We start from the raw sequence: 15,627 nt of genomic DNA, 5'->3' as shown, positions 1-15,627 counted from the left end.
ACCATTGGGTTCGTTTCCGGGGCAGAATTCGAAAACCATTCAGTATATAAGATGTATCAGTCACATGCTGAAGTGGTGCCTTTTGCTTTTTTGTATTTTTTATCTTCTTCTTTTTAAATAATTTGGGCTTAGTCTCAAAAGGAAGGGGGGGCGTGGTCGTTGTGAAGCACAACTTGAAAACTGTGAAAGAATTTTCATCGAAACTTGGTACATGTATTAACCAAGTGCTGAAGTGGTGCATTTTGCTATTTAGGAATTTTAACAAACATTAATTTTTCCTGTTGCCATGGCAACAAGTTTGACTTTGACTCTGTTCATAGTGGTGTGTTTGTCTGGACCATATATCTAAAACTAAAAGGTATTCTTTCTTGAAACTGTGCACACACAAAGACCAGGTCATCAACTGGTGCCTTTTGCTATTTAGGGATTTTTAGAATTATATATATCTGTTTCCTTGGCAACAAGGTTTGTTTTCTCTGACATAGAAATACAAAGTTCTGAATCCCAATTCCATAGTATTGTCTTTATAGCTCAAAAACTACTCTTGTATATGGACACAGAATAGAAATTCTCTCATCAAGTTGGACTTCAGGTGATTTGCTTTTTCGAAGTTGTTGGGGCCGGGGGGGTTTGTCATCCTCTGGTGACTCTTGTTGTATACAGTCTTAACAAACCAGAATATCTCACACACAATTTGAAAACAGTTGGCGAAATTGTTATGGCCTGACTATAAATTCCAAATCTGCCACCAAAGCTGTTGGTCCCCGAAGCTCAAGCGGCCTTTTGTTGAGATCAGTTTTTATGTGCATGATAATACACGTCCGAGGGAAATGGAGGATACTCCATGTGTCGAGTGAAATTTCGTGTTTCTCTCAGCGAGTGACATGGGGAAAGGAGATATTTTCACGAGTGGCTCCTGAAAATATCTCCTTTTCCCGGTCACGAGACACATGGAATATCCTATTTATTATAATCATACTTTGTGTGTAGCCGTCTACCGGAAAATTAAATTATTTCGTCACAAATGTAAAACCTTGAAACGAAAATTCTCCCTAACTAGCCAACAGGGACGGTTCACCACCCCTTATATTTGCGACTTAAAAAGTAGTTTTGTGTTTGCCAAATCTTTATAAAATATAATCAAATGTATCCAAAAATATTTAGGATCACCAAAATTCTTTATCATACAATTAGATATGATTTATACAAAATCAACTTGAACAAAAAATATTCTTGAAAACGAGAAGACCGCTGTTGGAAGCGAAAGAATACACGCCGGTCAAGTAAAGAAAATGGCGCTTTTCGAAACGAACAGGACGTCAACGTTTTGTGTACAGGCTAGAAAACTTACGATAAAGGGAGGTCACTCTTGTATGACAATAGTTCCGTCAAAGTGTTATTTTCACAGCAGTGAAATATCAATTGTTATCTTCACTGCAATAAATTTTCACTTTTCTCAACTTCGAAAAACTCAGTCTTTAACACCTTAGTATATAATAAACTGTTTTATTTAACTTAAAAACCGAAAAATGAAACTTAAAACAACATTTATCAACATTTTTATGTTTCGAACATACTTTTCACGAACCTTAGGAAACGGGCGTGAAATATATGTTGCTGGCGTACGGGTACTTAAAAAAGGCATTCTTAAAGGCATTGTGATTTAACAGCGCGTTAGGTTAGATAAAAAGGTTGCATGTTCGATCCGTAGGAATAGACAGAAGACATTTCTGATTTGATTTTACATTTCATAACATTGTGTTCAAATGCAAAATATATTTCTCGCGAGAAACAGTCATATGTACCAATATATAAGGAAGTGGTATTAATAAAATCTTATAAAATCCCAGGGATATTATAACATCGCTGGTCATGAGATTTTACCCGAACAATAAGATGACGTCACTGGAGGTTTACAAGTGGACAGATGGATCTTCTGGGTTTTACTTTCAGGCAGAGACCGGGTAAAGGTGGGGCAGACCCTCACGTTCTCCACCCCCAGGTACTGCGCCGTGTGCCCCAACTATGGGGTGGGACAGGCCGTGTACGTGCTTGGAAGGGACGGGGACCGCCTGAGGGATGACAGCGGGACAGTGATGTACGTATATTTACAGAGTATCGAGGACACGGGTGGTCCTGTCTTCTGAGGCGCAACAATTATCTGTGCAGTGTTGCCTCCCTTGCGATACGTCGCACTTGTGAGAATGTGGGTAACTGTGTAAGTAATTTGGCGCGCGCGTGTGTTTGTGTGTGTGTGTGTGCGTGCGTGCTTAAAAGGGGCATAACTCGTCATTTCCGCTGATGGCGCTACGATCGAGCCCAGGAATTCCAGCCTAGTTCGGCAAGGGTGGAAACTGGACTTTTAAAGTCCGTTAACGCCCTTGCCTCGGGAAGATGTATGATGAGCTGAAGTCAAGAAGTAGTGTCTTCTATATTATTCAGTGTGGGAAAGCGAACAAGGTCAATACAACATCAATGATGCTGTAGAGCTAGTGAAGCCAATAGGACGATAGGGACGGTGAACCCTAAAAAGGACATGTTCCCATATGCTTTGATGGCAAATCTGACACAGCCAACATCCTGCAATATACAAAGCCCAATTGTTCAATATATATTGTTTGTTTGGTGACAAGTTATCTAGTTTTGCAAAACATACCAGATTAGCATTGCAGGGAAGGTGATGTTGCAGTTTCAGACACGTCGTGGACGACTCGGTGGTCTTCCTAAACGTCACAACGACGAAGGTCAAGAAGAGAGTATCCGCTGTGAAAGAATCGTTTGTGAAGCGAGCCATCAACTACTACAGGAGAAGGGGGTGCCTTGGTTCCAAGTAGCAGAGACAAGGGAATCACGTTTTGTGATATGTGAACATTTGGGCCCTGGTCCACGAAGTAGCCCAGTGACAATACATTTGCTGCTACAATATTCGCTTCCACAACTATTGCTACAACTTTCGCGATTTTATGTGCGCTTCCACCAACTGTTGCCTCAATGTTTGTGATTTTATGTGCGTTTCCACAACTATTGCTACAACTTTCGCGATTTTATGTGCGCTTCCATCAACTGTTGCCTCAATGTTTGTGATTTTATGTGCGCTTCCACAACTATTGCTACAACTTTCGCGATTTTATGTGCGGTTCCACCAACTGTTGATTCACAAATGTTTGTGATTTTATGTGCGCTTCCACCAACTGTTGCCTCAATGTTTGTGATTTTATGACCGATTACACTACTGCAGCTACATTGTTTCTGATTTTATGAACGCTTCCAGCTTCTGCGTATTTTCGCACACACTAATATTGCCGTAAATAAGATCTCTTTATGTAGTCCTCGCAGGCGCAAATTCAAAACCAAGGCCCTGTTCCTATCACATACAACATATACAGGTTGGTGTCGTGAATTGTGTGGCCCAGTTTCACAAAGCTCCAGTCATATACTTTTAGCATGATTGGTTGTTGGTTGGTTGGTTGTTTAACGCCGCACTAGGCAATATTCCAGCTATATGACGGCGGTCTGCAAATAATCGAGTCTGGACCGGTCAATCCAGTGATTGATATGATGAACATCGATCCACGCAATTAGGGTCGGTGACATGCATCAACCATGTCAGCGAACCAGACTACCAGATCCCGTTAGTCACTTTTAGTTTAGACCTAGTCTTAGATTCCTATGAACGCCAGTTAGGTAGAATGAAACGATTTCCTGGCCAGGGTTGTGCTTCAGCGTTTAACTGGGGACTCTCTGATACCGATGGCTAAACAGTAATAAAGGCTTGCTCAGGTTTAGATCCTGATTACAGAATAGCATATTCAACTTCTATATGTCTCCGATGTCCTTGTTCACGGTAAAGAGGGGGGAAGTGGTGTCTTGGCCATTGTGCAAGAATGTCCCATGTACCTCTGTACCGGTCAACATATCCACAAGGTAGATGTGGAGTTACATTTAATGTCCCGGGGGTGGTGGGTGGGGGTGGTAGGGGGATAGGGAAAAGGAGGGAGGGGCATCCTTATTCGGAATATTATGTCTCCATCCGTAATAATAAATACCCCAGACTTCTACACCACCATAGCTTTGTGTCGTCACCAGCTTCATCGCTCCTATCTCTGAGCACGGAAACAGTGGAAAGAAATTTGATCCCCAAAAGGCAGCGATTGGATCCAGGGCATATTCATAAGAGGTTTGTGGTGTGTGGGGTAGTGGTGTTGTATGGATGCGACAATTGTTTACATGTAAATAAAGGGCAACGTCTGCTGAAATAAACGGGAATACAAAATCAGCCCTCCCTGACAGAATGATATAAAATCAAACGGTCGGTCCCTAAGACCGGGAGACTTTTAATTCGTATCCTCAGCTTAGATTATCAGTGAACCATTCATATAATTTTCACCATTATTTCACCTTTCATGCCCAAAGGAACCTGATTTAGTGCATACCCTACACAGATTATTCTCTGGCGTTTTTATGTTACATCACTATTCACAAGCTTATTGCTGCTGATGTTGCTTTGAACCTGGAGCTGATTTCCATATATCCGATCCTCATCCGCATCCCACGAGGAGTCTCCACAGCTGTGGGGTCGCTGAAAACACCGACATTGTCTTCTCTGCAGTAGTTGCACGATTGATTTAAACAGGTGCTTGGCTTGGGCAAATCCTCAGTCATGAACACACTGACAATGCAGTGTTCATCTTCCTCACATTATTAAATAAGTTAAATCAGTACAGTATAATGAAAAAGGTGTTAACTTCACACATTGGTCATGTCTGCGGGGTCTTGGGCCACGCGTCCAAATCCAAATTTAATCGATATTCTTACGGACATCAGATACGTCACGATGCAAATTCTGCGGAAAAAAATCAAATATTGTTTATATGGTTTTCAATGGGCATTGTCTTTTCTGTGTTTCAGTACATGTAATCGTGTATTTATGTGTTGAAAAATGTTATTTGTTTGGCATGTACATTAATAAACAATGATATCTAAAAACATTCGCATCATCCGTGACCGTGAAACCAGGAAGATCCGGATGCAGGTTATCAGTGTAGTAGGCTGCGGATACAGCCTCTTGGGAAAGTGGGGGTGGGGGTGTTGGGGTGGAAGGGCACTTAAAAACAAATATAAAAAAGGGAAATAATTAGGGAAACAATTTGCACTTGTAAGCCACAAATTAGTTGATGAAATGTTGTTTTTATTTAGTTGTTCAATGTGCCAACATTATGTTTATGCTTCAAAAATAAGAGTGAAGCGGGGGTCGATTCGACAGGTCCATAAGTAGACCTTCCACCCCTGTTGATTTTGACTGCACGTGTTATACAGATACGCAGGTTCGTTTGACGTGATTTGTCAAGATCGAGTTCTCAGACTTCAGGGACGACAGAAGATGCAGTGGTTGATGCACGACCCGCCACTCCGCGGATTTACATGTGAAACAAAGAAGTGCCGTAAAATCCCATGTTTGATGAATAGTTAATTAATAATCTGTCATCGAGGAGCTGTTGAATGAGTGAAATATAACTATGTATGCTAGGTTGAAGACACCCACGATTGGAAGGATTTTTTGTTTGTTTGTTGTCTAAGGCCGCACTCCGCAATATTCCAGCTTTATGATGACGTCTGTAAATAATCGAGTCTGGACCAGACAATCCAGTGATTGATCAGCGAGCCTGACCACCCGATCCCATTAGTCGCCTCTAACGACAAGCATGGGTTGCTGAAGACCTGTTCTACCCCGGATCTTCACGGGTTACAATTGGAAGGATGTATGTTGTAATACCCGAGGTTGCCAACCCCCTTTTCATACTCGGGATTTGGGGATCTATTCAGAGGGTAACCTGGACTCATCAGTGTGATACGCGGGACTAAAGAAATCGTACATGGTTCGCAGATTCAACATTTATAAAACATCATGGTGTGTGTAAATAATTCCTTTATACATATTTCTTTTCAGTAATTAACTTCAAATCCCACCATTTTCTCAATGCTGGTGAGATTTGTGTTAGGTTAGGACTGGGCTGTCATCCACATACCCACCAGCCATTAAAGATTAACTATAGTCATGAGAAAAAAATAGAGTGTTCTTGAACTTCTTTTGAGTGTCTGACTGTCATTTTCCTGATTTGCTAAGTGATGCTTAGATTGGTTGGATGAGAGGTCGTTTTGACTGACCTGGAATGGAATGTCCTCAGATCTTTGTGTAGGGAGAACTAAGATCTGATTTGAATGAGATTGCGAGAACGTGCGCCTGAACACATACACGGTAGTCGGACATGATTTTAGAGATCGTGTGTGTGTGTGTGTGTGAGAGAGAGAGAGAGAGAGAGAGAGATGCTGGATGGTTTGAGTTTAACATTATTGACTAGGCAAGTTACCTACCATTTATGGTCGACATGCTTTCTCTATGCTTCACTTAACTATTTTCAAAGGTTTCTCTAACTCATGTTAGGTAATTAAGTATGTCACAATATCTTTTGTGGCTGGGAATACATTGAATGGTCAAAAGTCCAAAGTAAAAATAGAACAAATCGGTTTCATCAGAATAACGACTTTTATCAACTGGAATCAACCAACAGGATTCAGTTCCTTCGTCACTGTGTTGTGGAGCATCAACAAGTAAAAACAATCACACTAAGCAGTCAGTTAGAAAATGTATATGATCCAAGCACAACCAAGATTGACCCCAACTAGTGCGGCTCCCCTCTCCCGTCCCTGTCACGTGGACAAACTGACACATTTACATGAGAACACCACCAGAGTCCTGGAGGTTCAGAGGCTCACCTTCACCATGATACATGTTGTTATAAATAGCAAACCCAACTCAAACTTTAATTCTACAAACCGATGGCCTGCTTCGTCGGCATCTGGAATTGTGATGTAACATGTTTTGTGAACAAAAGGGAGGTACAATTACAAGAACCCACAACTTCCCACTTCACTTCACAATACTGACATACACTCTTTCTGAGAACAAACTCAACCCAGTGCACAATTGCCTTAAGTTCAAAACAAGAGGATTAACAATACTTGCGTCTTTGTCCAACCATAGTCCTGGGTTCGATTCCCCACAAAGTGTGAAGTCCATTTCTGGTGCTCCCCCTAACAATGAAATGGCTGGAATATTGTCAAAAGCAGCACAAAAACTAATTCGTTTTGCCAGTCCTTGCAAAGCATGGTGTCCTACATAACATGATCATGAACCACATGACATTCCAAACAACCATTAATATTTGATGTGTCCTAACACCACCCTACAGGAAGCTGCAGAGACTGGAAAGACTGATGTGGTGCAGTATTGCTGATGTGGTGCGGTTTTGCTGATGTGGTGCGGTATTGCTGATGTGGTGCGGTATTGCTGATGTGGTGCGGTATTGCTGATGTGGATCCTTTACAAAGCACATGGAATGGACGGGACAGAACTTTCCAGGAAAAAAGCTGCCAACAAATGGATTTGTGTACTACAGAAAATAAGAAAGTGAGTTTATGGCTGATTAAAAAAAGTCCATCCGACACGACTCTCCTGACTCTCGGTCGGAGATTGGTCCTAAATTCCATCAGCTGTCTTTCTTTCCCTCAACAGGAGTCTGGAGAACCGTCTCGGCGATCCACTTGAGATACGGCGGGTTGCCATTGTCTATCTGAAAAAAGCAAGTATGTGGTCCAACTGATACACTCAACATGTTCCCTGCAATAGCTACATCACAGACAGTGATTACCACGACTGGCAACAAGTCGAAGATATAATTTTGCAAAAAGAATTAACCTGCTTGTACAAAGGGCCAATCTCTTAAACAAAGCCTGGTTTCTGTGGTATACGTGCGACACGTGCATCACTGGTGTCGAACCAGTATAGCGAAGGCCAACCTTAACACTTTGGGTCCAAACATTCACATTGTATATGAAGAAGGCCTTCGTAGCTCAGTCGGTAGTGAGGTTTGAACATTTGTCCCAGGCTTCATGCAGGTTACGGGTTCAGTTCCCACGTCTTTCAGCAGTGCTGCAAACTTGTAGCACTAGGAATGTAAAATAGCTTTTTCTTCAAAATCTATTTGGCAACTAAAATGAATATTTTAGTGAAGGTGATCCCTACCTTGGAAGATATCACCTCAGCACAATCATACGGGTGGTTAGACCTGGAACAACAAACAATACCTTCAGTTTAAGGAGGAACATATCAACAATACTGCATTCCATTCAAGTTCAGGTCCACGCATAATCAATTTTAGCTAGGATGAAGAAGATGAAGAAAGTGGTTGACAGTGTAATGGTCCATGCAGTCAGGGTACGCCATGTCACACACGGAATCCACACAACAACCATCTTAGTTGATTAAACACATTACTGGGAACCAGGTCTGTCCTGGAATCTCTACAGGGAGACCAGCAGAAGGTACTGGGAGCCAGGTCTGTCCTGGAATCCCTACAGGGAGACCAGCAGAAGGTACTGGGAGCCAGGTCTGTCCTGGAATCCCTACAGGGAGACCAGCAGAAGGTACTGGGAGCCAGGTCTGTCCTGGAATCCCTACAGGGAGACCAGCAGAAGGTACTGGGAGCCAGGTCTGTCCTGGAATCCCTACAGGGAGACCAGCAGAAGGTACTGGGAGCCAGGTCCGTCCTGGAATCCCTACAAGGAGACACGCAGAAGGTACAAGGAGCCAGGTCTGTCCTGGAATCCATACAGGGAGACAAGCAAAAGGTACAAGGAGCCAGGTCTGTCCTGGAATCCATACAGGGAGACAAGCAGAAGGTACAAGGAGCCAGGTCTGTCCTGGAATCCCTACAAGGAGACCAGCAGAAGGTACTGGGAGCCAGGTCTGTCCTGGAATCCCTACAGGGAGACCAGCAGAAGGTACAAGGAGCCAGGTCTGTCCTGGAATCCCTACAGGGAGACCAGCAGAAGGTACTGGGAGCCAGGTCTGTCCTGGAATCCCTACAGGGAGACCAGCAGAAGGTACAAGGAGCCAGGTCCGTCCTGGAATCCCTACAGGGAATGACCCACTGACAAGATATAGGGACCCAGCGGACGTACGTCTGGTCATGGGAACATCGCTACCCTGACCACAGTGACCCACAGACAAGATATAGGCACCCACCGGACATACGTCTGGTTATGGGAACATCGCTACCCTGACCATGGAATGACCCACAGACCAGATATAGACACCCAGTGGACATACGTCTGGTCATGGGAACATTGCTACCTTGACCATGGAATGACCCACTGACAAGATATAGGCACCCAGCGGACATACGTCTGGTCATGGGAACATCGCTACCCTGACCACAGTGACCCACAGACCAGATATAGACACCCAGTGGACATACGTCTGGTCATGGGAACATTGCTATCCTGACCATGGAATGACCCACTGACAAGATATAGGGACCCACCAGACATACGTCTGGTCATGGGAACATCGCTACCCTGACCCACAGACTGATGATCTGGACACCTACCTGACATATGAAGAGAGTTCATCAATCTTAGATGTCTGAGTCTTGATCATCTAAAACAATGTAAAACAACTTGTAACCATTAGGTTCATGAACAGAGCAATGATTGTTGGAAACATAAACTATGGTTCAGTCACTACCAGAATCCTTGAGATGAAAACTGTTTGTTTTGTTTGTTTGTTGTTTAACGCTGCACACAGCAATATTCCAGCTTTCTGTAAATAATCTAGTCTGGACTAGACAATCCAGTGATTGACATCATGAGCATTGATCCCCGCAATTGGGATACGATGACACGCATCAACCAAGTCAGGAGGCCTGACCACCTAATCCCATTAGTCGCCTCTTACGACAAGCATAGTCACCTCTTACGGCAAGCATGGGTTGCTCCAGACCTACACTAAGGCGATTGTAAGCCTATGTTATGGGAGTTATGATCATCTTAGCGCTAACATCGCTTTGTGCAAGTGGGCCCAGTTCTAACCCGGATCTTCATGGGTCTACATAAAAAAACTGAAACTTCAGCCACCCAAGTAAGACACTGAAGCAAACAGTCCACAACAACGCGTTTTATTAACTTTTATTGCCACATTTGCTTCAGAGGGCCAGATAGTGTAGCTGTTGACAATTTTTTAAAAAAAAGATGACCCATGAATCCTGCACTACCAAAGGCTGAAAAGGAGCGCAACACAAAATAACCCTTACCCCAATACTTGTGGACCTGATGGCAAAGGTTCAGGGCTTTGTGTGTGTTTGTTGTGGTGTGTTCACTACAGGGCCTGTATTTACTGTGATATTCTGAATTGGCCCAGGAAGGTGTCTTGGCTTTGCTTGTTGGTTTACTAATCTACTATTAGTTTTGCTGATTACCGTATTCGACGTAATAAGCGCCCCGCTCTAATAAGCGCCCAAGGCGATATTTGCTAATATATTGGCTAGTGAACAAACCCAATTAGCACCCCTTCCGATTGATCAATGTACCGGTACACAAGACTTATTTATTCGCGTAAAATACGCACTCGTGTGTTATAGGCACCCTTAATTATGGGCAAATAAATTTTGGAAAAATATATCTGTCGTATATAAACATATCAGGCTCTCACCAAAAACCACGAAATTTATCTTTTAAGAGCCCCCGCTTATTACGTCGAATATGGTAATAAATAAATAAGTGACTTAATCTGAAAACATATTCCAAACAAGAAAGAAACCGCAGACAAGTTTTTTTCTGTATGAGATCTTGCTTTGGTTTCGGCAAATGGAGGACATTGTTCTCCTTACTCAATACAATACAATACAAATACTCAAGTTCAAAACAAAGATTGTTAAGATCTCAGAATAAGAAAAGGTTTGGGATTTGTGAAGTCCATTTATTTAAGTTTTACAAATGATGACAGACAGTACACTGTTAGGTTCCAACCAGATTAGGGTCCAACCAGATTAGGGTCCAACCATTGGATATTCGGGGTTAGGGATGAGCTAGGAACGTGTTCCCTACATTATTGGATCGAAAAATAAAACTCTTGCCTCATGTTTGTTGGACATGCTTTTTGTCCAGGAAATTAGGTGTTGTGAATTTTTTTTTAATTATATTAGACCTACCAGAGAAATTGTCTTAATAACTACAGACAAAATATTCTGTCTCTATTAAAAGTCCCCGAGAGGAGGAGAGAGATGGTTGCCATACCAACAGGAGTTCCGGGTCTTCATTGACTTTGTCCTCCCATTCATACCTGCAGCAGAACAGAGTGAGTGAGTTGGTTGGTGAGTGAATGAGTGGATGAGTCATTGGGAGAACAGGTGGTTGAGTGAATGAGTGAGTGAGTGGATAGGTTAGTGGGTGGGTGAACGAGTGAGTCGGTTGGTAAGTGGGTGAGATGGGTCGATGGGTGAGAGAGTGGGTGTTTGTGTGGGTGGGTGAGTTGTGTGGGTGGGTGGGTGAGTTGTGTGGGTAGGTGGGTGAGTTGTGTGGGTAGGTGGGTGAGTTGTGTGGGTGGGTGGGTGAGTTGTGTGGGTGGGTGGGTGAGTTGTGTGGGTGGGTGGTAGGATGAATGAGTGAGAGTCTTTATCGCTACAGTCATTAACATTCTAGTTTCATTGCCTGTTTTGTTTGTTTGTTTGTTTGTTTGTTTGTTTGTTTGTTTGTTGTTTAACACCTCACTCAGCAATATTCCAGCTATATGGTCTGTATGTAATCAAGTCTGGACCAGACAATTAAGTGATTAATATCATAAGCATCGATCCACTCAATTGGGATCGATGACATGCATCAACCAAGTCAGCGAGCCTGACCACCCGATCCCATTAGTCACCTCTTATGACAAGCATGGGTTGCTGAAGACCTATTCCACCCTAGTCACGGGCTTGTAAATAATCGAGTCTCCAACAGACAAACCAGTGACTGAAACCTTAAGCAACAACCCTTATCGGGATACAATGACCTGCACACAGCACCTGGCCATCTGACCGCAACACGTAGGAGATCCTGAGGACTTCCAAGTCCTGGAATCCAACATAGTGGAATATGGGACGAGGAGGACATGTCCACAGGGTGGATCTAATAGAGAACATTATTATTTTTAGATTTTACATATAAATATGTCCATGATTATTAAAAGCAATGATTATATCCAGTAGGGGTCACGGGTGATAGGGTTCAACTCAACCTCCCCCATTTGAAATTGAGTTGTTTGTTTGTTGCTTAACACCACACTCAGCAATATTCCAGCTAAATGACGGCGGCCTGGAGCAGGCAACCCAGTGATAGACATAATGCGCATCAATCTATGCATTTGGGGTACGATGACATGCATCAACCAAGTCAGCGAGTCTGACCACCCGATCAAGTTAGTCGCCTCGTACAGTTTAGTGGTATACATGCCAGAATGATGTCAGAGGACTGAAGTGATGCAGATTGTAGCATGTTTGTCGCTGTTGTGAAACCCACAAATACGGGGATGAGGCTGACAAAATGGTAGTATTGAAATACTAGTACTCCTCCTGTACATCCTTGTCTGATTGTCAAGTGAAACACCTCAACCTCATCCCTCTTCACATTAAATGTGTGCACCAACCCAACAGGAGTTAGGAATATGGAAATGTGGATCTGTCTTTTAACGAGCCCTGGCTGCGCCTGTACAGAAGCATGTGACATGTGACATGTGACACTTACACGGAGGTGATCCCAGGCAGGATGTTGACACAGGCCGCTAGCCGCTGCTTCACGATGCCACTGAAACATGGAGGTCACATGTCTTACAGCTATATAACATGGTGTTAAAACAGTTCAATAACAGCTATATAACATGGTATTATAACAGTTCGATAACAGCTTTATAACATGGTGTTATAACAGTTCAATAACAGCTATGTAACACAGTATTAATACAGTTTGATAACAGCTATATAACGGTATTATAACAGTTCAATAACAGCTACATAACATGGTATAACAGTTCGATAACAGCTATATAACATGGTATTATAACAGTTCGATAACAGCTATATAACATGGTGTTATAACAGTTCCATAACAGCTATACAACATGGTGATATATCCATTGGAAAACATATATAACATGGCATTATATCCATTGGATAACATCTACAAAACATGGCATCATATCAATTGGATAACAGCAATATCCTAGTGGCCTGTACATCAGTCCTGGCCTGGCACACAAATGGTTGAAAGTACGAGAAACAATCAGCGCCATCTGTGACACTCAGCCAGGTCAGACTTTGTGACCATGAAGTCTTCTCCTGTGACATGCATGGGGTGGAGAGTGAGTGAGTGAGTACGGTTTTACGCCGCTTTTAGCAATATTCCAGCAATATCATGGGGGGACACCAGAAATGGGCTTCACACTTTATACCCATGTCGGGAATCGAACCCAGGTCTTTGGCAAGACAAGCGAACACTTTAACCAGTAGGCTACCCGACCACCCCGCATAGCATGTACAAGCTGTGCAGGGTCTATATCCTTGTGTTACTCTGTCAACGTCATTAACTACCATCACTGCCATTACTGTCAAAGTCTGTTGAGTGGACATATCCAACTGTTTCTGTGCAGGGTCGATACCCTTGTGTTACTGTCAACGTCATTACGTTGCTCATAATATCAATCACTTGTTTGTCTGGTCCAGTCAGACCCCAACAGTGTGGGATGTTGCCCATATTATCGATCACTGGTTTGTCTTGTCCAATCATACCCCAACGGTCTGGGATGTTGTTCATAATATCAATCACTGGTTTGTCTTGTCCAATCATACCCCAACGGTCTGGGATGTTGTTCATAATATCAATCACTGGTTTGTCTGGTCCAGTCAGACCCCAACAGTGTGGGATGTTGCCCATATTATCGATCACTGGTTTGTCTTGTCCAATCATACCCCAACGGTCTGGGATGTTGTTCATAATATCAATCACTGGTTTGTCTTGTCCAATCATACCCCAACGGTCTGGGATGTTGTTCATAATATCAATCACTGGTTTGTCTTGTCCAATCATACCCAAACGGTGTGGGATGTTGTTCATAATATCAATCACTGGTTTGTCTTGTCCAGTCAGACCCCAACGGTATGGGATGTTGCTCATAATATCAATCACTGGTGGTTTCTCTGGTCCAGACTTTACAGACCATCATCATATAGCTGGAATACTGCTGAGTGGCATCAACCAACAAACACACACATGGCAACCACCACTACCTACTGGGCCAGCTTCTTGGCGACATCCATATCAGGTACCGTCACAAATGCCATGGAGGCAGATCCAGCCACGTATGATTCGGCCATGGTGCTGACGGCGCGACAGACAACACCAACAAGTCCTGGCATATAGTACACACCAACACCAACCTTGAACAGAACATCACGTCAGTTAACATATGTCAGACACCAGGGATTTATCTCAGACACCAGGGACTAATGTCAGACACCAGGGATTTAAGTCAGACACCAGGGATTTATGTTGTTTTTTTGTTTGTTATTTAACGCCGCACTCAGCAATATTCAAGCTATAAGACAGCGGTCTGTAAATGATCTAGTCTGGATCAGACAATTCAGTGATTGATATCATGAGCATCGATCAACACAATTAGGACCGATGACGTGCATCAACCAAGTAAGCGAACCTGACCACCCGATCCCGTTCGTCGCCTCTTACGACAAGCAAAGTCGCCTTTTGCGGCAAGCATGGGTTGCTGAAGACCTATTCTACCCGGATCTTCACGGGTCAGGATTTATGTCAAAACCAGGGACTGACATCAGACACAAGGGATTAATGTCACCAGGGATTTGGGTCAGATGTTCTTACGTGTTAAACTTTTGAGAGGAAAGGATAGTTTAGATTTGTGTCCTTCATGTTCTAAGACTGTAACATACCCAAGCCATGAGATATTCAAATGATTGGCCACTCTAACCCTCCAAGTTAATCCTTTGCCTCTCTGCATGCTCTCAGTCTGCAAACACTTTGTGCATCGACAAGTTCTCAGCAAACCATGTAAATTAGGTCGGTATAATATGTCTGGATATATTTGTATTGTATGTTTCAGTTTGTGAAACCTGTAATACTTAACCTGTAATTAAAAGTGTTTAATATCCTCTAATTCTCAGCAAAACTTTCTTTAAGTATATGAATTAAACTAGGCTTAAATATTGTAAGCTTTTGTAATATATAACCTTTCTATCTCTTTATTAAAAAACATATTTCTTAACAGGTCTTAATAGCATTTCGCGGACTGAACATGGACCCATGAAAACATACATTCAGAGTTAATATGACAAATGAAGCTGTCTCCCTTCGTTCTGACTATTATTACAAAGTAATATTCTGTGTATTTAAGTTTAACTTGCTTGAAATGCAACCATGTAATGGCATTGCTCAATACGTCTTATACCATGCAGGCATTAATTGTCACTCAGCTGGCCATACAGGTAACACGTCGGCTAACATGGCAGAGGAATAGATCAGGGAATTCCCAGGCATATTAAACTGTCAGCAAGTAAGCCGAGCGTCGCGTCATGTCATTTACCACAATCAGACTCAGAAATCCAATTATTCCAGGCGAGACTTTCACTGTTTTGGCACCCGCCACTTTGTCTCAAACATCAACTTTCGCTTTCGCCACAGGTCCTTCGTGTCCATGTGAACAGACTAGCAACGGACATTTTGATTGGC

General features: G+C 42.8%; 2 protein-coding genes across 2 annotated transcripts in view; one reads left to right on the top strand and one right to left on the bottom strand.

Moving 5' to 3' along the window:
* Positions 1-3,974, top strand: part of LOC139459936 (complement C3-like) — a 40,279-nt gene extending 36,305 nt beyond the window's left edge. Inside the window, exons 38-39 of the mRNA XM_071241671.1 lie at positions 1,954-2,098; positions 2,690-3,974. Of these exons, the coding sequence (XP_071097772.1) occupies positions 1,954-2,098; positions 2,690-2,834 (290 nt within the window). The 3' untranslated portion in view covers positions 2,835-3,974. The remainder of the gene's footprint in view (positions 1-1,953; positions 2,099-2,689) is intronic.
* Positions 3,975-5,922: 1,948 nt separating this feature from the next.
* LOC139459343 (protein CutA homolog) lies at positions 5,923-15,586 on the bottom strand. Its single transcript, XM_071240805.1, has 7 exons — positions 15,482-15,586; positions 14,161-14,306; positions 12,619-12,678; positions 11,134-11,179; positions 9,450-9,499; positions 8,084-8,126; positions 5,923-7,631 (listed from the first exon to the last, which is right to left on the bottom strand). The coding sequence occupies exons 2-7, from the start codon at positions 14,283-14,285 to the stop codon at positions 7,548-7,550; spliced, it is 408 nt and encodes a 135-aa protein (XP_071096906.1). The 5' UTR covers positions 14,286-14,306; positions 15,482-15,586; the 3' UTR covers positions 5,923-7,547.
* Between the last annotated feature and the right edge of the window lie 41 nt (positions 15,587-15,627).

Source organism: Haliotis cracherodii, unplaced genomic scaffold, assembly GCF_022045235.1.
Source record: "Haliotis cracherodii isolate W230 unplaced genomic scaffold, xgHalCrac1.p SCAF_13, whole genome shotgun sequence".
Lineage (NCBI taxonomy): Eukaryota > Metazoa > Mollusca > Gastropoda > Lepetellida > Haliotidae > Haliotis > Haliotis cracherodii.
The sequence above is the reverse complement of the archived record's forward strand: the minus strand, read 5'-3'. Positions and strand labels throughout refer to the sequence as shown.